This window comes from Balaenoptera musculus, chromosome 6 (assembly GCF_009873245.2).
Source record: "Balaenoptera musculus isolate JJ_BM4_2016_0621 chromosome 6, mBalMus1.pri.v3, whole genome shotgun sequence".
Lineage (NCBI taxonomy): Eukaryota > Metazoa > Chordata > Mammalia > Artiodactyla > Balaenopteridae > Balaenoptera > Balaenoptera musculus.
In genome coordinates this window covers 115462707-115487090 of record NC_045790.1, presented here as the reverse complement: position 1 = coordinate 115487090, position 24384 = coordinate 115462707, and the positions used below count along the sequence as shown (strand labels likewise).

Below are 24384 nucleotides of genomic sequence, written 5' to 3'. Positions count from 1 at the left end.
CAGTCCCAGCCAGCCCAGCCTCTCACAGACCCTATTCCTTTCTACAGATGTGTGCTCCTCGGGGGCAAGGAAGCACCCTGACAGCTCGGGAGACCCACCGTGGCCCTTCCCAGGTGGGGGCCAGGGTAACTCCTCCCTGCCGTTCTCCAGGGCCTGTGCATGTGGGCTGCCCCTTCTCACCATGCCTCCTGCCCTCTCACCTTCTGAGGTCTGCAGGTGCAGATCCCCGCCAACATCCATTGTTCTGCCTGGACACTCACCTGTGTGCGCCAGGCCTCAGCTGACACATCGCCTCTTCCAAGGAGCCTCTCCTGATTACCTAGGGCTGCCATAACAAACTACCACAAACTGGGTGGCTTAAAACAACAGAAATTTACTCTCTCACAGTCTAGAGGCCAGAGGTCCAGAATCAGGTTGTGGGCAGGGCTCGTTCCGTCTGGAGGCCATAGGGGAGAATCCCGGCCTCTTCCAGCTTCTAGTGGTGCTGGTAATCCTTGGTGTTCCTTGACCTGTAGACCCATCACTCCCACCTCTGCGTCCGTTGTTACCTGGCCAGATTTCCCTCTTCTTGTAAGGACATCAGTCATTGGATGTAGGGCCCACCCTAAATCTAGGGTTATCTCATCTCGAGATCCTGAACTAATTACATCTGCAAAGACCTTATTTCCAAATAAGATCGCTTTCAGAGTTCCAAGTGGACTTGAATTTGTGGGGAGACGGTCCAACCCAGTACATTCTGTGTCCCCGTAGCCCCTGGCTTACCCCTGGGACACTGGGTCCTGCCTTGGAATCCCCTGTCCTCGTTCACTTCCTGAGGGTCCCACGAGGCAGCCTTCTGGGTTGCTGCCATCACAGGGCTGGGTCCCTGGGAGCCCTTGGGACACGGATGCAGGTGGGCTCTTGGGGACACCTTCTCCCAAAGTGGACACCAGGAAACCATCGGGCCCCTCACCCGTGTTCATCGTGAAGAATTTGGGAGCCTATGTAAAACAATAAATAACGGACGCGACGTGACAGTCGCCAGCATTGGGAGGCGCCCCCGCAGCCTCTCCTGGCAGGATTAGATGTCGCTCGGTGGGGGCTTCCTGAGTGGCCCGCGGGCAGTGTCCCTCCGGCCTTCACAGGCCTTCACCGCATTCTGCCTCCCTGGCCGGGCTGGGTTTACCCAGTGCTGTGCTGGGGACGCCGGGGCTGCTGCGTCTTTCCACGGGTCTGGATGACCCTGCCCAGGACCCCAGCCCTGTGTCCTGTCACATGGGAGCTTGTTTCAGCAATGTTACTGGGTGCGAGGAGGGCGGTTAGGGATCGTGTCACATCACCCTCAGGAAGGTTCTAGCTGCGGAAAGTGTGAACCTGTCTTCCTGCTCTGTGCCCCACCCTCCAGGATTATCTTAGAAAAAGCAGCTTTCGGAGTAAAGTGCCCCATGTGGACCCCCTCTCAGGTGCTGAGTCTGTGGCGCCTGGCATGGTTTAGTGGCCATTCTGGGGCTTTCTTGCCACGCCAACCCCTCACTGCTAACTAGGGAGTGAGCGAGGCCCTGGGGAGAGTGGCTGGGTCCCCAGGAGCCCAGGGCAGGGGCAGTGCTGGTGCTTGGGCGGCCTCCAGCCTGGGCCCTCGGGGGGTGGGGGCGGCACTGGGGGTGCGTTTCCACATTTGCAGAAGTTTTGGCGGCAGGATCCACTCGCACTGGCCTTTCTGGTGATGAGTAAATTGGGGGGCCCTGCTGCATGAGGGGGGCAGCTCGGGGTGTTCCAGGAGTGACCAGACCTTTCCTGTCTGTGCAGGGTGAGCCGGAGCAACAGGCCTTGTCACCCGGAGTCGTCTGGACCCAAGGCCCTCCTGGCCTCCCCATCCCCTGTGCTCCGCAGGCAGCTCCTTGGGCCTCCCCCCTTCCACTCAATAAACAGATTCTGCAGTTTTGAGGCCCCTCGCCTCTTTGGAGAGACCGTCAGGGAGGGCACAGCGGGCCCTGCCTTGACCCGGGCTCCTGGGGCCACTGAGGCAGGGAGGCTCGGGGGCTGAGGACAGGGACTCTGGCTGCTGGACTCCTGGCTGAGGGCAGGAGGCGCCAGCCAAGGGTGGCACCTGTGGGGGCCGCAACCACAAGCAGCGTCCGGTGCCCCCTGCCCAGGCCCCGTGGGTTCATGGCACCTGTGGGGGCAGCAACCACAGGCAGCGTCCGGTGCCCCCCGCCCAGCCCCCGTGGGTTCATGGCACCTGTGGGGAAACCGAGGTGCCCTGTGCAGCCCAGCCCTGCGGCTGGGTCTCCTCGAGGTGCACAGATTCCCCTCCGCAGGCCCGGGGGCAGGGGGGCTGCGGGGTGGCGCTTGTCGGGGTTTCCCTCTTGGTATTGGTGTGACCGTGGCCTTGGGCAAGTCATGTGAACCTCTGTGAGGCTTGGGAATGGGTCACGGTCGTGGCCAGTGCAGTCCGAGCCTCGCCCTCCGGCCCCGCCTGAGCGCTCCTTGATGGACCCCTGGGCCCAGATGAGGAAACTGAGGCACAGAGAGGACGGCCACTTGCCCAGCAAGAGGCCAGGCTGGGATCCAGGGCCGGTGGCCAGGTTCCAGGGCCTGGGCTATGTGCTGACCCCCCACGAGGTGTGGGACCAAGGGAGCCCCCCGCCCAGGGACTGTTGCCCTCCCCCCCCCCGACGTCGTGCCCAGTGGAGCTCAGAGCGTTCAGTTCTGTCCGGTGCACACACTTCAAAGGGCCAGGCCTGGGGTGGGGCAGGAGGGTGCTGGACGTCCCGCTTCATTGCTCGCCGGCGTCTTGCAGCCCTCGCGGGGCCGGAGCTGGAAGCCATTAGCCCTGAGTGCACCTGTCCTCATCCTGGCCCTGGCCACCCCGAGACAGTGGGTGTCCCCCACGCTTCCTGCCCTCCCTCTCCTGCCTGGCCGAGCCCCCGGGGGGGCCCTGGCTCCTCAGCCCGGTTCTGGGTCAGCCCGGTTCTGGCTCAGCCCGGTTCTGGGTCAGCCCGGTTCTGGCTCAGCCCGGTTCTGGGTCAGCCCGGTTCTGGGTCAGCCTCCTTGGGGGCCCCTGCTGCTCCTGCTTGTTGGATGGTCCCCCTGGTCTCTGAGCTGCCCTGTCCTAGCTTGACCCCCATACCCGGGACCCAACCCCACAGGCTTTGTTGGAGGTAGTGCTGCGTCCGGGGTCAAGCTGGCCAGTCAAGCTGCCACTGGTGAGCAGGCCTCCCCTTTGAGCTGACCAAGCCTGGAGCCGTTCCCGGGTGGGCTTTTTTGGCCTCGAAGGTGGGAAGGCTGCCCCCCACCGGCCAGGGACCAGGGGTGCTGATCTGGGTAGCGGTTGCTTTGGGCGCCCTGGAACCCCTCTTGGGCACCTGACCCCTGCTGCTCTGCTTCACTGTCATGACGGGTGGGGAAACTGAGGCAGAGCAGCTCGCCCGGGTTACACGGCTGGAGGGCCGGGGCTGGTGCCCAGGAAGCCTGACTCCATCTCACCTTGACGTGCTTGTCATCTGGTCCTGAGCCCAGGAGAAACGCTTTGGGGGCGGTCGGGGGCCTGGGGCCTGGAGGGGAGGAGGTGGACGCTGGCGGCTCACGGCCCGTGGAGCGCAACCCGGACAGGATGTCCCTGGGGCTGGCCTTCTGGGCTGTGGGCCCCACTGCGCTGTGCGGTGTGGACGCATGGAGTGGGGTGGGTACTGTCCAGGTGGGGGAGGCCCCGGCACAAGAAGGAGGCGGAGCAACTGCTGGCTCCCTGGCGCCTGCAGAGGCTCACGGGGCTGGTGCGATCCCACTGCGCCCCACTGCCACCTCCCGTGGGCCCTCCCCTCCCACTGGGCCTCTGTGCCTTTCAGGCGCTGCTCCCTCTGCAGGGAACGACCTTTCCCACGCAAGCTTTGCACCCCCCGCCATCGTTTCCCCCACCCGGGGGAGGACCCCCCCACTCGGCTCTGCGGTCCAGGCCCGTGGAGCGTACGCCCACTTGTCCCAAGAGCCATCAGAAAGAGCCTGAAAACCACCATGTGTCCTGGGAGGAGGGCCCGGGTGTGCGTGTGGAGCTCTGAGCCCCCGGGGGTCTGGGCTTGGTGTATCCATACTGTCAGCGCCCCCGGGGTGGGAGATGTGGTCCTGGGTCGCCCCGGTGCAGGTGGGGGGGGGGCCTTGTCCTGCTCTCAGGCCCCCAGGTGGGCCCCGCCGCAGTGTCCACCATCAGCCCCAGGCCAGGCAGGGGGTGGCGCCGGCTGCTCTAGTCCAGGCCACCACCCCCCCCGCCCCTCCCCGGGGCTGTGGGTGTCGCGGGGCCGGATGCACGCCCCCTGAGCATTTGGAGGCCAAGTCCGCCGAGGACACTCTTGGGTGATTGCGCCACCCGCCAGCTCTCCCTCCCGATATAGACCCGGGTGCGGGGGCCACAGGAGCGGGGAGCACAGACCCTTGATGGAGGCCGGGCTGCTGAGCGCCGTCCTGGGCATCATCCTGCTGCAGGTGGAAATGACCGCGCAGGACCTGGACCTGCAGAAGGTGGCTTTCTTTCTGGGCCCCGGGAGGAGGTGGGGCGGGGAGGGGCCCGCGTGTGCAGCTACTCCAGGCCCCGCCTCCGCCCCAGCTGATGCTGGGCAGCTGCGTCGGGGCCCCAGGACTCACCCAGGCCAGCCCTGTGAGGGCAGGTGGTGGGGTGTCTGAGCTCAGCCCCGCCTGGTCTCCCCTCTCCTAGCGAGTGGGTGTGAGGCAAGTGCCCAGGGCCGGGCAGGGGCGGCGCCCTCCCTCAGGGCCTCCTGTGGGCAGGCCTGTGTCCTCAGCCCGGCCGGCTGGTCCTCTGGGGTCTCCAGGGTGTGGGGTCCTGCCTGTACCCTCTGACCCCACACAGTGTAGGAGCCAGAGGAGGCTTTCCTGGTGCGGAGGCCTCGGCTGCGGGCTTTGGTTTCCAACCCGATGCTTCTTTGCCCAAGTTCCTTCTTCACCGGCTCTGTGTCGGCTGCTGGGCCAGGAGCACGTCAGCAGGCTCAGAGGTGACAAATGTCGGACATGGATTCGTTTCTCTTGCAAAAGTGATCAGTTTTCAAAAGTTTCAGATGGAAGTTCTGGGCTCCGGGTGGCCGTTTCTGCGGCAGGCGCTCGGTCCCCCAGCCTGGTCGGGCAGAGCCGGGCCTCTTCCGCGGGGGCAGCGCTGCTGGCCAGCGCTCCCCGGCGGCTGCCACATTCGGCTGGCCCTCTCCAGCCCCCCTCTCTCAGGCTCTAACCACCAGTGCCCCTGGCGTCCCGTCCCCGAGGACAGGCGGCAGCGAGGCTGGTTCCCCTTGGGGACTGAGATCCAGCCCTGTGGCAACTGCAGACAGGCCTGTGCGGGGAGGGGCTCGCCCTGTCGCCCCCCAAGGGACCCCTCAGAAGGCCGACGACTTGCTGCTTCAGAGCCTGTCAGATCCCTGCCTGGGAGGTCCGGGGAGAGGGGTCTGCCTCCTGGGGCCCAGGGGTGGGGTCTCTGTCCGTCTGCCCGAGACGGGCTTGGCTCCGGCCCCTTTCTCTAGATTGCAGGGTTCTGGCGGGAAGTTGGGGTGGCCTCCAGCCAAAACCTGGCACTGCAGACCCCAAAGAGGCTGGAGGCCTTGTTCCTGACCTTGAGTGGGGAGGAGCTGACTGTGAAGGCTGCGTATAATAGGTAAGGGGCCTGGGCATAGCCCGGCTGCACCGGCTGCAGCTGTGGATGCGGACTTCATTGTCACTTGGGTGGACCAGGCCTCCCTGTGTCTATCTTGACCCTTCCCTGAGACCAGACCCCCAGGCTCCTAGAGCTGCATCTTCTCCCAAATAAAAGCACGGGGTCTTAATGAAGCCCCATCGGTTTACAAGAAAGGAAAATGCACTTAGGGGTAGGTGGCTCTCTGGAGGTCACAGAATCCTTGGGTGAGAGGCTGGCACGGTCCCATCCTGTGCCTCTGCCCTCCTTGTCCTGATCCAGGCTCTCCTGGGGACAGACACACTGCCAGAGCCCTTCCTGAAGACACGCACCCACCCACCCCCAACACCCCCCACCCCTGGAAGTGTGCCCAGCAGAAGGAATGCAGGCTGGCATTTTCCTAATGAGCACTTTCCTGCCTCTCAGCTCAGGAAGTTGTGAGACTGAACAAATAGTGAGCTCAGAAGTAAATGTTTCGGGGAGATTTGTTTTTCCTGGTAAGAGCCATTCCCTTGTTGCTGCACTCACAGCCCTCTGGCCCTGCGCACCGGCTATGCTTGGCCTTGCTGTTCCCCATGCTGTTCCCTGCACGCCTCCTCGTGCCCCAGACGCCCGTTCTCCCATCAAGAGACTGGTCATCCTGCCAGGGCCATTCTAGTCCTCCCCTACCCCACCCTGGCATCCCGAGAGGGTCCCGGCTGGGTGGGGAGAGGATGGAGTCCGGCCCTGCCGACCCTGGCCTCTGAGGTCCGCCCACCCCGAGGGTGCCCGGTCCGCCCAGGCCTGTCTCTCCCACTTGCTTGCACAGGCCACAGGGAGATCCAGGTGATAGACACAGACTACGAACAGTTCGCCATCCTGAGGGTGTCCCTCCACTGGCGGGACAAGGAGTTCCACGTGCTCAAGTATTTCAGTAAGCTGCCCCTGGGGGGTGCGGGGCCGCTGTGGTCCTCCTGGGGACCGCCCAGCCCAGGCCCCTGTGCTCCCACAGCTCGGAGCCTTGAGGGCGAGTATGAACCAGGCTTCTGGAAGTTCCGGGAGTTGACCGCAGACACGGGGCTGTACCTAGTGGCCCGGCACGGTGAGCCCCAGACCTTGGGGTGGGTGCTGGGCTAGGGGCCCCCAGGGTGGGGTCCGGGCACCTGTCCCGCAGCCCCTCACACTGTCCCGTCCCACAGGGAGGTGTGCCAAGCTCCTGAAGGAGGCGAGCCTTTGCCCCGGTCTGCGCTGAGCCCCGCCCGAGTCCTGGCCTGAGGGGAGCCCCTGGGCCTCCGGGGTGGTGACACCAGGCTGCCAGAAGGGGACCCTGGAGGCTGGGGCGGGGGGGGAGGGCAGGGCTGGGCCAGGGAGGGGAGGAGGCTGGCCCTCGTCCCCCGTTTCCATCCAGCAGGGTCCTGCCGGGGGCGGTGGGGTGGGCGCAGGCCCTGTGGGCCGCTTCTCGGGCTCCCCGGGTCCCCCACTGTGCTAACACGTCAGCTGCACGACCCCGTCTGTCTCAACGGCCCCGAGAGGTTGGGACTATTACCCCACTTTGCAGGTAGAGAAACTGAGGCCCAGGTCACACAGCTAGGACACCCACTCCTGGCCGTGGCTCCAACCGCTGCCCCCTGGGGTCCTCGGAGGCTGGGCGGCACCCTGAGGCCCTGGCCTTCTGTGTCACAGGAGCTGATCTAGAGGAGCCCCCGCCCCCATCTGGGATGCTCGGAGCCCCGCCCACCCGGTCTCCCCTGGCCGCCCAGCTCTGGGGGGCCCGCCTGCACCTGCTCTGAATAAACTCTACTGCCAAACCCGCTTCCTCGAGTCTTTCCTGGGGCCGAGGGGTGACAAGTGGAGGTGGCGGGGTCAACAGAGGTGAAACCAGCTGCCCTGGAGCTTCTGCCATGAGGAGGTGGGGTGAGTCGAGCACCGTGAGGCCCTGCTCCATCTGCAGGGGCACAACCGCTCAGCTCTCCTTGGAGCAGGGACCCCAGGAGTCATTTCCGCATTCCGTGTGCAGCTCTCCCACCCTGCCCCCCTCGTATTCTCTCTCGGTCTCTCTGTCTCTGCCTCTCTGTGTCTATCTCTCTCTCTGTCTCTGTTCCTCTGTCTCTCCCCCACCCCTCTGGCTTGGCTACTGTCTGCTGTGTGCTGGGAAGCCCTCACCCGGCCTGTCTGCCTGTGAGGGCAGCTGTGGCACTTGGAGGTGGGGTGGGGTCAAGGGCAAAGAGGGCAGCTGGGATTACAAGAGCCGCCGCGTGTCTGCTGCGTGGACTCGGACGAGTGCCTTCCGCCCTCTGCCCGTGAAGCTCTTCACCCGTAAGATGGGGAGACGCTGTCCCCGCCTGGGAGAACGATCCTGTGGGTGAAAAGCGGGTACCGGCAGGTGGGGCTGCCTTTGGCCGCTGTCTGGTCGGCAGGTTGCTGCTGATTGGCCAATCGCTGAGCGTGTGGCTTCTTCAAAGGACTCAGTCGGCCAGCAGGGCTGGAGGCGTCAGGACGTCCTGGCCCGCTCCTCGCTGCCCCCAGCCCGGGGTGGGCTGGGCTACACAGCGTCAGCGTCGCGTGGGCACCCACGTCCTTGGTCCTGCCCCGCTGACCGGGCCCGTGCCTGCTCAGCTGGCAGGCCCTGGGGGGCACGCGCCCGCGTCCTGAGCATGCCCGGGGCTCCCAGGTGGGCCGTGTACTGCGCCCCACGCCAGCCACCTGGGTGCTGCTGAGGGCAGCTGCTGGGTCCCGCTGCTGTGAGGGGCCCTGCCCGCCGACCTCCCTCAGCACACATTCCCAAAGTGCTTCCCAGGGCACCTCGTGCCCTTTCATGTCCCCATCCCCTCACCCTGGAGCCTGGGGGCCCTGGAGGCCCCTCTGGCCACGGGACGTGGTCTGAGCACCTGGGCGGCCTGGGGCCCAGCCTGCAGGCGAGCGGATCAGGCGAGTGAACACAGGAGGGAGCCTGGGCGACACCCGCGCCCCGTGGGCGGGTCCCCCTCGGGCCTGACCCCGCCGGCTGGTGGGCAGCCGCGAGCTGCCAGACCGCGTAATGAAGCCAGCCTGTGCCTTCCCCGACGCCCACAGGGAAGGGTATAAGCCTGGACTGGTGCCGAGGCCCATGTCCTGCGGCTTTGGGGAGCTGGCCCCAGCCCCCGCCTCCCAGACATGAGGGGCGAGGTGCTCGCAGCCCTGCTGGGGCTGTTCGTGGCGCTGGCGGCCGGTGTGGAGGACTTGAGCCTGAAGGACTTCGACTTTGCCCAGGTGGCCGGGTCAGGGCGCCTGCCATGGGGGACAGGCCCGCCCCGGCGTGCCTGGGGGACCCTGCAGGACCTGCTGCCTCTGGAGCCCCTGCCAGCTCCACAGCGTGCGGGGCCCTGGAATTTCCCAGACCACTGTCCTGCTCTGTGGTCGGGGGTGGCCCTTGATCCTGGCTGCGGCTCCCCCGGGGCAGCCCCCCTCCAGCTCTCCATCCCCCCAGTTTTCAGGTATCTGGTACAAGATTGCCTTCGCTCCCAACCTGGAGCCCCAGGGCTCGCCCCGGACGAAGAAGATGGGGGCCGTAATGGTGGAGCAGGAGGGGCCACACCTGGCCCTGACCTCCGTGTCTGACCAGTGAGTGGCGCCTCCCTCCCCTGTGCCACGCGGTCACCCTGCTGGGATGAGGGTGGGTTTTGGGTAAAAGGACACTGGGGGTACAACCCTTCCCAGACGAGGGGTCCGCAGAGCAGAGCAGGAGTGCCAGGGCCGTCATTCTCTAAGACGGTTGATGAGGTGACCTGCAGCCTCAGGGCCAGTGCGGGCTGGGGCTCGGCCTCTAGCCCCACCGCCCGGGACCCCTCCCTGCCGGGTGTCGGGGCGTCCCCGCGCGGCTGCCCCAGCCCAGGCACTGTGGACGAGCCCGTGCTGCCTGCAGGCTCGCACGCCCCCGGCCTGGCCACCTCTCCTAGCACGTGTACGGGCTGGGGAGGTGTCTCTGGCCCCTCCGAAGACCCCTAGTCTGAGCCTCAGAGGTGGGCACACTTTCGCTGCAGGAGAAGTTTGTTCCCAGAGGGCAGTCTCCTCCCGCCCTGCCGGGTGGCTGGGGGCTCCCAGGTGGTCTCGGGGCTGCCCCTGGCCCAGAGCAATGGCGTGGCGGGGCTGGAGGCTGCTGGGCTGGCAGGCGTCTGCTCTTTGCAGCGTGAGCCGCTGTGTGAAGGAGAAGAGCCAGGCTGTGAAGGGGGACGCCCCCGGGAAGTTCAAGCTTCCTATGGAGTCTGGTAAGGCGAGCTGCCTGCGGGGGCCCTGTCCTCGCTCCCTGCCCTCACTCCGCTCAGCCTGGAGGTCAGCGTGGTGCCCAGCAGGCTGGGGTCCTCCAGCCGTGCCTTCCCTGTGGACTGGACCGGGTGGGGACGCTGTGTCCCGCCACATGCGGCCCTTGCTCCGCCACACCGGGCACCGAGGGTCTTCCCGTGGGGACCCGGCCTCCGTGGGGCGCTCCTGGTCACCCGGCCCGGAGCCCTCGGCGCGAGGCTCAGTGCAAAGCCCGCATGGAAGCCCCCCAGCCGCCGTCCCCAGCCCCCAGCCTTTGGCCTCAGCTGCCAGGACCTCCTCTCTGAAATCCCTGACAATGTTGATTGGGCGTCTCCCTGTCCTGGTCAGCGGGGTTCCCTGCCCACCGTGTGTGTTTGTCATTTACGAGGTGGGGGTGCGCCCAGGGGCGTGGCCCGTGGGAGGTCCCCACCCAGAGCCTGGCAGGCCTGTGTTTGGTTCATTTCCCAGGAGGCAAAGAGGTCACTGTGGTGGCCACGGACTGCAAGACGTATGCCATCATGAACGTTGTCTTCCGCAAAGGAGGGAAGGCCCACAGTGTCCTGAAACTTTATAGTGAGCCCACGGGGGGAGTCTCTACTCTACCTCTGCCCTGCCCCAGCCCAGAGAGGGGGCAGGAGAGGGCTCGGAGGTGGATGGGATGGGCGGGACAGGCAGGGAAAGGGACAGGACAGGGAGGGGGACGGGGTAGGGCAGGAAGGGGCACAGGACAGGGCAGGGAGGGTGTCTGTGGCTCCAGTCTCCGCCTGTGCCCCCCCAGCCAGCGGCAACCCTTCCTCGCAGGCCGGATGGTGGAACACAACGAAAAAGCCATGGACAGGTTCCTCGTAAAGGCCCTGGAGCACGGGCTGTCAGCAGTGGGCGTGCAGCTGCTCTCCAAGGACCGTGAGTGTCCGGGCCCTGGGCAGGCCTCTCTCCCGGCACCCATCTCCCCGTGTCACCGTCTTCTCTTCTCCACAGTGACCTGCGTGAACTTGCTGCCCTAGGTGGTGAGGTCCTGCCCTGACTCTGAGGCTGGGGCTCCGCCCACCAGGCCTTCCCATCACGCCTGGAAGAGGAGTCTGGGGTCCGAGGGACGGTGGGGCTGTCTGGGGCAGACAGAGCCGAGGTCCAGACCGCGGGCCGAGCCGTGAGGGGCTGCCTGGGGGTCGAGGCCGTCAGCTGTCTGTTCTGGGCCAGCTCCTCCTCTGGTCACAGAGGCTGGGCTGAGAGTGCGGTCCGGGCACCTGTCCTGCAGCCCCTCACTCTGTCCTGTTCTACCGGGAGGTAAGCCTTTGCCCCGGTCTGAGCCCCACCCGAGTCCCGGCCTGAGGGGAGCCCCAGCTCCCTCTAGTTCCTGGGTCTCCGGGGTGGTGACATCAGGCTGCCAGGAGGGGACCCTGGAGGCTGGAGGGGTAGGGCAGGGCTGGGCCAGGGAGGGGAGGAGGCTGGCCCTCGTCCCCCGTTTCCATCCAGCAGGGTCCTGCCGGGGGGAGGGGGGTTGGGCACAGGCCCTGTGGGCCCCTTCTCGGGCTCCCTGGGTCCCCCACTGTGCTAACACGTCAGCTACACGACCCCCTCTGTCTCAACGGCCCCGAGAGGTTGGGACTATTACCCCGCTTTGCAGGTAGAGAAACTGAGGCCCAGGCCACACAGCTAGGACACCCACTCCTGGCCGTGGCTCCAACCGCTGCCCCCCGGGGTCCTCGGAGGCCGGGCAGCGCCCTGAGGCCCTGGCCTTCCGTATCACAGGAGCTGATCTAGAGGAGCCCCCGCCCCCATCCGGGATGCTCAGAGCCTCGCCCACCCAGCCTCCCCTGGCCGCCCAGCCCTGGGGGGCCCGCCTGCACCTGCTCTGAATAAACTCTACTGCCAAACCCGCTGCCCCGAGTCTTTCCTGGGGCCGAGGGGTGACAGGTGGGGGTGGCGGGGTGTGTTTTCTGTGACTGCCCTAAAAAGGACAGCAAACCCAACTCCCAGGTGGCCTGGGTGTACTGTGACCACGTCTGTCCCACCCCTGGCTGGACGTCCCCCTGCAGGGGGCTCAGTCAGCCGCAAGCCAGGCTGCCCTGGGGGCAGTGCGGGGGTAGGGGGACAGGGCGCCGTCTGCCACACTCCTAGGGTCTTCTCTGGTCCCTGAGAGCCAGAGGCAGCCCCAGGCTGGGCTCCCTGAGCAGAGCTCCTCTCAAATGAAAGGTGACCACAGCCGGCGCCTGTCTACCTTCGCCCATGGCTCCCTACTGCCCCGAACTCAAATCCATGGGCATTGGATCCAAGGCCCTCGGCCATGGCTGCCCTCCGGCCCTGTACTGGCTCGCACCCGCAGGTCAGCCCAGCCTTCGTCAGTGCCTGGGGACACCCTGAATTCTCTCACTCCAGGACCTGCGCTGTGATGTGTGATTCCCACCCCCCTTCCATCAGCTGGGGCAGGGTAGAGAATGTGGGCGGGTGTCAGCCCCCTACCCACGTGCAGAGCAGCGTGACCGGGTTCCAAGCACGGCTGGGGTGCTGGGGTGCTGGTCCAGCCAGAGAGGAGAGACCCTGCTGACCCTCAGGTGTCCAGCCAGCCACCAGTAAGCCCTGCAGGAGTAAGGACCAGCCCTGAGGGAGGACCTACCTGGGACTCGCCTTAGCAAATCCTGAACCGAGTCCCAACAGACCCACAGGGCAGATGTTTGGAGACCGAATTCTGACGCATTCGAGGTGCTTGGGGAATACTTGCACTTTTCCCCAGATCTGTCAGGCCAGAGCTCGAGGGAGCAAGGTCGTCTGCCTCAGCTGGACTTCCCCATAGAAGGTTCTAGGATGTCTGCTTGGGCTTGGGCTGCTTGGTTCCGTAACACAGAACCCTGCTGGGCGTGGTGCAGAAACAACAGGAGTTTACTTTCTCAGGTTTCTGGAGGCTGGAAGCCTGAGATCAGGGTGCTGAGAGGGCTGGTGTCTGGTGAGACCCCCTTGTTGGCTTGTGGACGGTGGCCTTCCCGCTGCGTCCCCCGCTGGCCTCTTCTCTGCACACACGCGGAGATAGATCTTTGGTGCCCTTCCCTCTTCTGAGGGCGCTAGCCCTACTGGATCAGGGTCCTACCCTTATGACCTCACTTAAGCTTATCACCCCCTAAAAGGCCCTAATGCCAAATTTGGCCACATCGGGCCATGAGGGCTTTAGCACAGGATCTTGGGGGGGGGGGGACACAAATCAGAGGGTGATAATGGAGACCAGGGCTTCTACCACGCATCATCAGTAACGTCTAGCACAGAAGTTACTACACATACAAAGAAACAGGAAAATACGACCTATGGTTAAAAAAAAAGAAGCTAATAAAAAGTGATCCTGAGAAGAGCCAGAGTTGAGTTTGGAAGATGAAGGTCTAAAGCAGCCTTTACATTCTGAACTTTTACTCTGCTCCACTGTCCCGTCTACTCACGCGTGGGTACCATTCTGCCATCCATTAATCTAGTCCTTCCTCATAGCTTCTCTTTTATCTATCTATCTATATCTATCTATCTATCTATCTATCTATCTATCTATCTATCTATCTATCTATCTATCTATCTATCTACCTATCTATCATCTATCTACTATCTATAGATCTAGCTCTTTGTCTAATAGGGTAAATTTTGGCAAACTGAATTTTCCTGTAAAATTATCCATCTCGTTGAGGACTTCAAAGTGATTTGCTTAGAGGTCAGCAAAGTACTTTGTGTTGATGCAACACTTTTTTCTTCTGTCCCAAAGGTCATTTCCCACCCTTTTGTCACTTCTTACTTCATGTATTTATGGTCTCTCCATTTTTTCTTATTCATGTTAGTTAATTCTGTTATTTTTAAAAAGAATACTAATGATTTTGTTAATAATTCTGCAAATTAACAGAAAAATTCTGTTCATTTTTCCAAGGATGAGGACTTTGGTTCATTAATTATATCTGCTGTTCTCTATACTCTATTTATTATTTCCCACTTTTATCATTATTATTTCCTTCCTCGTGACATCCTACGGTTTATCTTGTTCTTTGTCTAGCTCTTAGAGTTGGGAATTTAATGCATTTAGTTTCATTCTTTTATTTTTAATGGTGTGTTTAAGGTTACGACGTTTCCTCTGACCCTGAATTACATGGTATTTTTATTATATTTATTTTAAATAAATCCTGTAATTTCAGTTTGTATTTTTCCTTTCATCCAATAGTATTTGTTAAAATAGAAAGTTAAAAAAAAATCTAGTTTTATTGTATTTTGTTATGTTTTTGGGGTTTTTTTTGGCCGTGCTGCACGGCATGTGGGATCTTAGTTCCCCGACCAGGGATCAAACCCACATGCCCTGCATTGGAAGCACAGAGTCTTAACCCCGGGACTGCCAGGGAAGTCCCAGTTTTACTGTATTTTGGTCAGAGAACGTTGTTTGTAATATTTCTACTTTGTGGAACTCATCGATGCTTTCTTTGTGACCAATAAATTTTGTGCATGTTTTATTCTCTGTTATCAAGAGTACAATTATATATTAAACCCTCAAGACCTGTCCTAGATTTTTTAGGGCTTCTTTATCCTCACCTGCAGTGGGTCCATTAGCCCTGCCTTTGTTGAAGTGGTGTGTGCACATCTGCTGTGAGTGTAATTCTGTTTGCCTTGCCTGGTAGTTTGCTCTTGGAAGTTTGATGCCAGCTTAAGTCTCTCACCCTTGAAAGTAATTTGATCATTTTGCCTGGAGACCCTGAAGAATTTTTCTTTATCAGTAAAGTCTAATAGTCAAATTGTTTCCTGAACACAATTAGCTCTTACTTAATTCTTTCCTGTTTTTGCTCATTTCTGCTCTTAGTTAATTAAAAAAATTCTTCATTCAAGATGTTCCTTTAATGCCCTTCAAACCTTCAGCATATTTAATTCCGTTTGGAACATTATGTTACAGTTTTATTCTGCTTTCCACGCACCCGCCTTTCCCCTCGGTGGGATTTCCATTAGAGGAAGTGTTTTCATTCTTATTTTGATTTCTTCTTCTAGGAGCAAAGTATAAAGACTACTGAAGTCTATTCATTTCCTGCATGGGGCTGGCAGTTTGGGTGACTAACAAGATTCCTAATTCATATGCATCTGCTAACGTGAGTGCAGAAAATTCTCTTTAATGGATGGCATTTTGGGTACCGGGTTGTGTGTGTGCGTGTGTGCGTGTGTGAAGTTTGGTTCTCTTTTGTCTTGAAGGGTCTTTGTTTGTTTATTTAAATTTTATTTATTTATTTATTTATTTATTTATGGCTGCATTGGGCCTTCGTTGCTGCACGTGGGCTTTCTCTAGTTGCGGCGAGCGGGGGCTACCCTTCGTCCTGGTGCGCGGGCTTCTCATTGCGGTGGCTTCTCTTGTTGCGGAGCACGGGCTCCAGATGTGCGGGCTTCAGTAGTTGTGGCATGCAGGCTCAGTAGTTATGGCTCGTGGGCTCTAGAGCTCTAGAGTTGTGGCATGCAGGCTCCGTAGTTGTGGTGCACGGGCTTAGTTGCTCCATGGCACGTGGTATCTTCCTGGACCAGGGCCCGAACCTGTGTCCCCTGCATTGGCAGGCGGATTCTTAACCTCTGTGCCACCAGGGAAGTCCTTGAAGGGTCTTATGTTTACAGGCGTTTTTTTAACTCCTGCTACCCAGTGAGGAAAGGCACCCTTGCCCTTTCTAGCACTCCTCCCTCCCAGAAGTGACGCTTTTCTGAAGCTTCCTCCTGAGCCCGGTGCTGCCCTATGGTCCCGTCCTGGCAGACGCTCCGTGTCCACGGGAGTTTCGCAGTCAGGGTGGCTTTCCTCTCCTGGGAAGGCCCGGCAGGCCGGATGGCTTCATCTGTCCTCACCTTCCAAACCCTGCCTGTCCTGTGTCCGCAGCACCCCTGGAAGCCAACCAGCAGAGCGGTCTGGGAGCTGTGGCGTGCAGGGTCCCCCACCCCGGCAAGGCATCTTCCCAGTTACTTCCGCCTGGGTTTCGGGGCCTCAGACAGATCCTGCCGAGCCCCCTGCCCTTCATTCCCAGGCAGGGTCTCCGATGACCCAGGGCGGGCAGCCCAGGCCCAGGGAGAGCTCCCATGCGGCCTTGGGGGCCTGGCCAGGGTCATGGTGAGTAGGGGCAGGAGGCAGCAGGGTGAGGCTGCCCAGAGAGTGGGCAGGTCCGGACGGGTGGGCGGCGGGCGGAAGGAACAGGGCATTCCGCTGGGTGTTGCCATGACGGGGCAGGAGCCCGCGCCCGCAGAGCAGGAGGGTGGCTGGGCAGGGAGGAGGTGGGAACTTTCCAAAAAACTGTGCGGGGACTTTTTGTACTTTTAAGGATGAAAACAAAAGATACGCAAAGCTGCAGCTTCTGGAGGGGCTGCTTGTTCTTGCCCCTCTTCTCAGACATGACCTTGGCCTGGGTTCAAGGGCAGGGTCCCTGGCCCGCCCAGACTGAGCCAGAGACTGTTGGCTCCCGGGAGGGGGAGGGTGGGGAGGGGATGGTGCCGCTGAGGGCTGGATGCTCCTTCTGGAACCTTCCAAGTGAGAGAAGCGGGGATGGCGCGAAGGTGTCTACGTAGGAGGGGCTTCGCACACGCTCCCCAGGGCCCACTGCCCACTGCCCACTCTCCGGTGTGTCTGGAGGATTAATTCCCCCGCCCCCCCCCACCACCCAGTACTTTTGCCACCTTGCTAGAAGAGAGGCCAGGATGGTGCCCCGGCGGTTAGCGGCCGCCCACAGCAGTGCATTCAGAGCCATATAAACAGGTTTCCAGGGGCTGGAGGGCTCGCTCACCCTTGGGCCCCCGCGCAGGTGTGCTGGTGTGCAGAGCTCTGAGAGGATGAGGGGTGTGCTGCTCGCCGCCCTTCTGGCTTTGGTCTTGGTGCCCAGGGCCCGGGCCGCGTGGCTGGGGAGGCTGGACCCTCGGCAGGTGACAGCCCTCTTGTGCCAGCACATGCCTTGGGGCCGCACAGCCTCTGGGCTCCCCCAGTGCCAGCCCAGACCACGGGGGCTGTGGGTGGATGGGCTGACCTGCGTCAGGGCCCCCAGATCAAGAGGATGGGCCAGGGCTGGAGGGACAGGCCCCCTCACCCGCTCCTCCTCCGTCAGCTCCTGGGGTCCTGGTACATTCTCGCCGTGGCCTCGGGGGAGAAGGACTTTGTGGTGGAGAAGGCCACAAAGAACATCGAGGGGGTCGTGGTGACCCTCACGCCAGAGAACACCCTGAAGATGCTGTCCTCCCGGCACAGGTGCGTGGGGCTGGGGTCTGGACGGAGGGCCCCGCCCTCACCTCCCTCCGCGCTGGGCTCTGCTCTGAGCGCCACCCTCTGCCTGGCGTCTGGGGTCTGCATCCCTGGACTCCCGGCTGGGGTGCCCCTGGGTGGGACTCACGCCTTCTCCACCGGGGCCGGGCACAGCTTCTGACCGCCCCGCCTGCTGTTCCAGGCCCTTGGTTAGCTTGGCAGGGTCTCTGGTCAGCGGGAAAGGCCTCTTATTTGCTTAAGGCCCTCCTGAGCTGCTCCTTAAGGTGGGTCCGTGCATCTGTGGCTTCGAACCCCTGGTTCTCTCGGAAAATGAATCCCCCAGAAGACGTGGTCACTGAGGTCATTTATCAGACAGGACTTGTGGTGTCAGGCTGAGCCTTGGCTGATTTGGGCCAGTGGAGCAGACCCCACGCACACCTTGGGGGAAGGGATGCTGGAAGGAGGGGTCGTGCTGCTGGGGAACCTTGCTGCCTGGGACACCTGGGGGGAGCCAGGCAGGGGGCGGGGGGCATGGCGTGCTGGGGGAGGTGTCGTTCTAGCGTCCCCACCTTTCACGTGGGGAAGGCCAGGCAGTCACCAGCTGGTGGTGCACCACGGGCATTTCCACCCTGTATCTGGAGCCATCGCGCGGCCTGAGAGGAGAACTCTCTCCCCTGCTCCCCGAGGCGCCCTCACGCCCTTCAGGAGATGGCGGGGCTGCCGTCCACCTGGGCCGGCCTGGCCGAGGACGAGCAAGGACAGAGGAGGTCTGTGCTGGGGTGGGGGCCCCTCTGTGTTGGGTGGACATGGGGGTCACACGTGGCGTGGGTGGCAGCCCCAAAGCCACATGGCTCGGTGAGTCCTGATGAGGCTGGTGGGAAAACAATCCGAATATGGAAACTTGGCCTCTGGAGAGCCCTGGGCCCTGTGGAACAGCCGTGGACGGGGAGAGGACCACGGCGATCGCGGGGGAGGGGGGTCTCCGACACTCTTTCTGGCATCTGCTTGCGGTAGTGGTTGGTGAGTGGCCTTGCTCTGAGCCCTGTCAAGGTGCCTCTGCCTGAGGACCTCGGCCAGACCCTCTGCAGGACTCACACTCAGACCAGGGCTTACAGGACAGGCAAGCAGCCGTTTCATTTTGTCATTTAACGTGAACTTCATTTGCCAGATTTTGAACAGGAAACACATTTGCGTGTTTCAAAAAATCAGAGTGCCCTGGGAATTCCCTGGCGGTCCAGTGGTTGGCACTCGGCGCTTTCACTGCCGAGGGCATGGGTTCGATCCCTGGCTGGGGAACTAAGATTTTGTAAGCCACGTGGCACAGCCAAAAGAAAAATCAGAATCCCCAGGGGTGGAAAGCCGGGGTCCTTCCTCCCCCACCTCAGCCAGTGGCCCCCTCCCCACAGGTGGTCCACGGTTTTGATCTGCTGCAGCTCCTCAGGGACGTGCAGGCCCACGCACGTCATTTAAACACGAGGGCCAAATGCTGTTCTGTGTCAGTCCCTGGGGTCTCTGCCCTCTTTTTTTTTTTAAAATAAATTTATTTATTTCATTTATTTTATTTTTGGCTGCGTTGGGTCTTCGTTGCAGTGCACGGGCTTCTTATTGTGGTGTCTTCTCTTGCTGCAGAGCATGGGCTCTAGGCGCGCGGGCTTCAGTACTTGTGGTTCGCGGCCTCCGTCGTTGTGGCTCGCGGGCTCTAGAACGCAGACTCAGTAGTTGTGGCGCACGGGCTCAGTAGTTGTGGCTCGTGGGCTTAGTTGCTCCGCGGCATGTGGGATCTTCCCGGACCAGGGCTCGAACCCATGTCCCCTGCATTGGCAGGCAGATTCTTAACCACTGCGTCACCAGGCAATCTGCCCTCTTTCGAAACATTTAAAATTTTATTCTCTTTTGTCTTTATTAAAGTTTTAAAAGACTGTGGTAAAATAAACATAACATAAAATTTACCATTTTAAGTGTACAGTTCAGGGGCATTAAGTCCATTCACATCGTTGTACAACCATCACCACATCCATCTCCAGGACTTTCTTTTTTTTTTTTTAATTAATTTATTTATTTTTGGCTGCGTCAGGTCTTTGTTGCGGCACGCGGGACTCTTCGTTGAGGCATGTGGGCTTAGTTGCCCTGCGGCATGTGGGATCTTAGTTCCCCGACCAGGGATCGAACCCGCGTCCCCTGCATTGGGAGGTAGATTCTTAACCAGTGGGCCACCAGGGAAGTCCCTCCAGGACCTTCTCATCTTCCTAAACTGAAGCTCTGTCCCCACTAAATACTCACTCCTCCTCCCCTCCCCCAGCCCCAGGCCCTACCACCTACTTCCTGTGGATTTGACTTTTCTAGGGCCTCACCTGGGGGAGTCCTACATTTGTCTTGCATCTGACTTATTTCATGAAACATAACGGACTCCAGGTTCATCCAGTTTGCAGCCTGTGTCAGAATTTCCTTCTTTTTTAAGGCTGAGTAATATTCCGTCGTATGGATGGACCACATCGTGTTCCCGTTCATCTGTCAGTGGACACTTGGGCTGCTTCCAGCTTTTGGCTATTGTGAATAACATGGCTGTAAACACGGGTGTGCAAATCTCTCTTTGAGATCCTGCTTTCAACTCTTTTGGGGACACACCCAGATGTGGAATTGTTGGGTCATATGGTGACTCTATGTGACATTTTTTGAGGAACTATTTTTTATAGCTGGGTAATGCTCTACTGGGCTGTCTTCCAGGGCTCTGCTGATGGGCAGACAGTGGTCTCCAGTCTTTTGCAACTGGAAACACACTTTGGGGCGTGGACCCTGGTGAACTGGCCTCAGAGGGATAAATCCCTAGGAGCCGAAGTGCATCTGTCCTTCTGGAGAGGTTGCTCCATGTCACATGAGGCGGGTCCCCCGAGCTGGTGCCAGCACCCGGCGTTTGCTCCCTCTGTGCTCTGATAGGCGACAAACTGCCCCACGTTAGTTTTTGCTTCTTCCTCTGATCACAAGGGAGTGAGACATCTCGGTACCTGTTCCTTCTGTGTTTCCTTCCCAGCCCAACGTCTGTTCATATCTTTTGCACATTTTTCCCTCGGGTGGGTTATTATTGACTTGCAAGAACCCTTAAGTATTAGGGATTTTAGCCATGTTTGCGATAAAGTTAGATGCAAATATATTTCCCAGTTTGTCATTTTTCTTATACCACCGAGGAGTTGTTGATAGGAAGGGCTCTTTTAGTTTTTGTGCAGGTGTAAACGCCTGGCTTCTTTCAGGGCTTCTGGGTTTTGTGTTCAGAAGCCTTTCTGTCTCCCTGGAGCCGAGAGGGCCTCTGACCTCTGACCTGCTCGGGGCTGAGCCTGGGGATGCGCGAGCTGTGACCCTCGCTGGAGGGCCCAGTTGCCCAGCTCCACTCACCCAGTGGTCCCTCTTCCTCCACTGACTGAGATGCTACTTTGTCTCGCGCTAACCTCCTCTGCGTTTTGCTTTATTTTCGGGCTTTCTATTCTGTTCCTTTGATTTGTCTATTTCTGTGCCAAGTCCCACTGTCTTCCCTCTCAGGGCCCCACAATACGCCTTGTCAGTTTACTGGCTTGTTTTTGCTGGTTACACTTCCTTTCAGGCTTTTCCTCGCTATTCCTGTGTCTTGCACGGAACTGGGCTGTGAGCTGATCTTGCTGCGCTTACAGAAGTGGGTCTGCTCATTCTACAGACTGGCGGCTTAGGGAATTTGGCCCCTTTTGGTGTTGAGTCTCTTCATCCAAAACTGCAGACCTGGGGCTTCCCTGGTGGCACAGTAGTTAAGAATCCGCCTGCCAATGCAGGGGACACGGGTTCGAGTCCTGGTCCGGGAAGAGCCCACATGCCTCAGAGCAACTAAGCCCGTAAGCCACAACTACTGAGCCTGTGCTCTAGAGCCCGCGAGCCACAACTACGGAGCCCATGTGCCACAACTACTGAAGCCCGCACGCCTAGAGCCCGTGCTCTGCAACAAGAGAAGCCACCACAATGAGAAGCCTGCGCACCACAACGAAGAGTAGCCCCCACTTGACGCAACTAGAGAAAGCCCGCGTGTAGCAACGATAGACCCAACCCAGCCAAAAATTTAAAAAATTAATTAATTAATTAATTAACAACAACAACAACAAAAACAAAACGAAACAAAACTGCAGACCCCCTGTTTGTCTCATGCTCCTTTTGTGCCCTCAGCAGCAATACAAAACTTCTAAGTTTTCTCCGTGCGGATCTGGCAGAGCGGGTCTCTGGGGAGGTGACGGAGCAGATTCACATTCTGCAGGTCCCAAGCCGGCCCGTTTCCCTGACGGGTTCGCTTTGGTCAAGAGCAGGGTTTCTGGGTAACTTGGGCCACCGAGGGGGAGGCAGAATCCCCTCTGCAGCCACGCTGGCCCCTGGCCGGGTCTGGGTGGCCAAACCTGTCTTCTCTTGCCCTGCATACAGACCCTGGGTGATGACAGACCCTTTTCTTTTCCAGGCTGGAGAGATGCCACCTGCATGCTGTGGAACTGCTGAAACAAAATTCCAGATGGGTGTTCGGGAATCCCTGTAAGGATGACGGCCACAGCCACGGTGGTCCTTCCGGGCAGTGTGGGCGGCTCCATTTCCCTGACCGTCCTCGGGGCTGGGTTCTGCCCCTGGCAGCCCTGGGCCGCCTGCCCCTGCAGGCAGGGTCAGCACGCAGGAAGGGAAGGGGAGGGGGCGACGCCACCCCAGGCTTCAGTGGCGCTCTCCTCCGGGAAGTGAAAGGTCCTCATTTTGTGAGAGGTTTGGTGCCAGTCCTGAGGACAGAGGACTTGACTGTGTCAGGCAGGCTCAGCTGGGACCCCAGGCCTCCCACTGTAGTGTGCGGGGGTGAGGCGGCTGGCACTCTTGCCCCGTGGGGACAGGATCGTGGGAGGGCGCCCCAGGAGGAGCTGGGACTCGCCTGCTGTCCATCAGCCACTGCAAGCCTCTGTGTGCCGGAGCCGGGTGGGGGTCAGGGACCGGGGGGACAGAGCTGGGCGGCTCTCGGCCTGCTGGGGGGGGGCCCCCCATGAGGTCTGACCCCACCCCGGCGGCACCTGTCTCCCAGCCCTGGGTGTGCTGGAGTACCGGGTGCTGGGCACCAACTTCAGGGACTATGCCATAGTGCTCACGCAGCTGGAGCTCCAGGACGAGGCCTTCAGCACCGTGGAGCTGTACAGTGAGTGCGGCCGCGGGCGCGGTGGCCTCCCTGCCGGGCTGGGCCTCCGTCCTCCCAGGGTCCCGGCCTTGAAAGAGCCCAGCGGGCTGGCGGCCGCTCTGCTCCTCACTCATCCCTGCATGAAATCCCCACCGGGGCCCCGAGCCTTCCTTCCCTGTCGCCCCCTCCCCGCACTTGTCCTCTGTGGGAGACGTGACCCTGCCTGGAGGGAGGGACGGGGTGGGAGCTGCACGTGGTAAAGGGCCTTGGGGTCAGAAGAGCGCAGGGTCCCAGGCGTCTGTCTGATTCCTGCTGCGGACCCCCTGCCCGCCCCCGTCCCCCAGCCCGGCTCTCGGGGGCACCTCCCCTGCAGGCCGCACGGAGCTGGCCAGCCAGGAGGCCATGGGCCTCTTCACCAAGTGGAGCAGGAGCCTGGGCTTCCGGTCCCAGCAGCAGGCCAAGCTGCAGAAGGACCGTGAGTGTCGCCGTGCCTGACGCCACCGTGCGCTGAGGGGCACGGACCGTGGGGCCATTGGCTGGCTTCCGCTGCGCTGGGGGACCCTCCAGGCCTCGGGGAGTCAGGCAGGGCTCGGGGGTCTTCAAGGAGTCACCTAGTCCCCGCCCAAAGTCCGACCTGTGGGGACGGCCCCCGTCTGGGGGGTGGGGGGCTGTGTGCAGGGCCCCGGGTGCTCTGCGGCCTCAGTCTGTCCCAGGTGCCCGGCTGGGCAGGGAGCCCCGCCCCGTCCTCACCACCGGCTCGCTTTCTCCCCCAGTCACCTGTGCACACAAGGTCTTCCAGGTAAGCGGCCTTCCCGAGCGAGCGTCCCTGAGCTCCTGTGTGGTGGGAGGAGTCTGGGGGCCCTGGGGGCCCCTCCATCCCAGTGGCTCTACCGCCGCCGTGCAGGGCTGGGGGCTTGGGGGAGCTGCTGCCTCTCCGGGCGAGCCCGGGGTCCCCCAGTGTTCCTCTTGGTTTCCAGTGAATGCTGCAGCCCCCAGGGGACCGGAGGAGGCTGGCCAGACGCCACCCTCCCTGCTCAGCCTCCCGGGTGCTGGGCTTTGGGCCGGCTGCTCCCAGGGGCTCTCGATGCAGATTCAAATAAAGCGGTTCCACAAACCTGTGCCATGCCTCTCGCCTGTGTCCAAGCAGGGCCCTGGGCTGAGAGCAGACAGAAGAGCCGACAGGGAGCTGCCTCCTCGGGGCCGGGGGGCTGCAGGGAGAGGAGGATGGGCGGGGTGGGCTTGTCAAGGGCTGAGCACAGAGCACAGAGCCAGCCTGGGGACGTGAGTGCAGGCCTGCCGCCCCGTCCCTCCCCAGGGTCCCTCTGGCCCGGAGGTGGGAGCTGGGCTGGAGGCAGCTGCTCCTCCCGCAGGGCTCACGACGGCCCCGGGCAGGCAGGAGGCTGGCCCGCTCAATTTGGAGGAAGACCCTGTGATCTGGATGAAGTGTGGGCAGGGCGCTGGGCTGGGATGCCCAGGGTGTGAAAGATTGGCTTTTCCTGGCTGGAGCTCTCGGATGGGGGTGGGGGGGAGCAGGGACCCCGGAGGGCTCGAGCCTGTCGGTCCTCCTGTGTCCTGGAGTCCTGGCAGGGCACAAGCCGTCAGGGGAGGTGGGCTGGGAGCAGGGTGGGGACTGCCTCTCACTTGAGGTGAGGTCAGGTGCACACAGGCTGCCACGCTCTTCACGCACACGCACGTGCACATATGCAAACACGTCAGTACCTGCTAAGGGCATCGAGAAGGCAGCCCCCGCGTCAGCGCCGGCACCGTCTGAGCCCCGTCTTCACGTCCTTCACTTTCGTCCCTGTGAAGTGACTCAATGACACGTTCCGACCTTTGCCTCTCTCCCCGGGGGGCTAGGACAGGAGGCCCAGGAGCCTCCTTGCCAGGTGCAATGGCTCCAGGGGACGTGTGGTGACCGGAAGCCCAGGAGGTGACCTCGGGAACATCATGGTCTCTGTCTTTGGGGCATCCCGGGGCAGCAGCTGTGCCGCTCCGAGGGCCGAGGGTAGGGCTGGCCCTCCGTGCGGGGAGGGAGGGCCCCAAGCTCCCTCCCCGCCATTGGCCCACCAGGCTGGCTCGCGGCTGCAGGCTGGCCGGACACCCACGCAGGGCTGGTGGCCTGGGACATTTAAGCGCGGC

The 24384-nt window shown here is 61.3% G+C and overlaps 3 protein-coding genes across 3 annotated transcripts; all 3 read left to right on the top strand.

The window, feature by feature from the left end:
• The first annotated feature begins 4330 nt into the window (after positions 1-4330).
• On the top strand, positions 4331-6955 carry LCN8 (lipocalin 8). Its single transcript, XM_036856100.1, has 6 exons — positions 4331-4491; positions 5496-5626; positions 6071-6141; positions 6453-6557; positions 6636-6725; positions 6823-6955. Exons 1-6 carry the CDS (start codon positions 4408-4410, stop codon positions 6873-6875), a joined length of 534 nt encoding a protein of 177 aa, XP_036711995.1. The 5' UTR covers positions 4331-4407; the 3' UTR covers positions 6876-6955.
• Positions 6956-8776: 1821 nt separating this feature from the next.
• LOC118896438 (epididymal-specific lipocalin-5-like) lies at positions 8777-10905 on the top strand. Its single transcript, XM_036854205.1, has 6 exons — positions 8777-8872; positions 9090-9223; positions 9788-9867; positions 10370-10474; positions 10703-10804; positions 10880-10905. Exons 1-6 carry the CDS (start codon positions 8777-8779, stop codon positions 10903-10905), a joined length of 543 nt encoding a protein of 180 aa, XP_036710100.1.
• Positions 10906-16693: 5788 nt separating this feature from the next.
• Positions 16694-24377, top strand: LCN6 (lipocalin 6). The gene is made up of 8 exons (XM_036854204.1): positions 16694-16783; positions 16963-17102; positions 21559-21629; positions 22156-22266; positions 22619-22720; positions 23019-23044; positions 23561-23690; positions 24316-24377. Exons 1-8 carry the CDS (start codon positions 16694-16696, stop codon positions 24375-24377), a joined length of 732 nt encoding a protein of 243 aa, XP_036710099.1.
• The last annotated feature ends 7 nt before the right edge of the window (positions 24378-24384 follow it).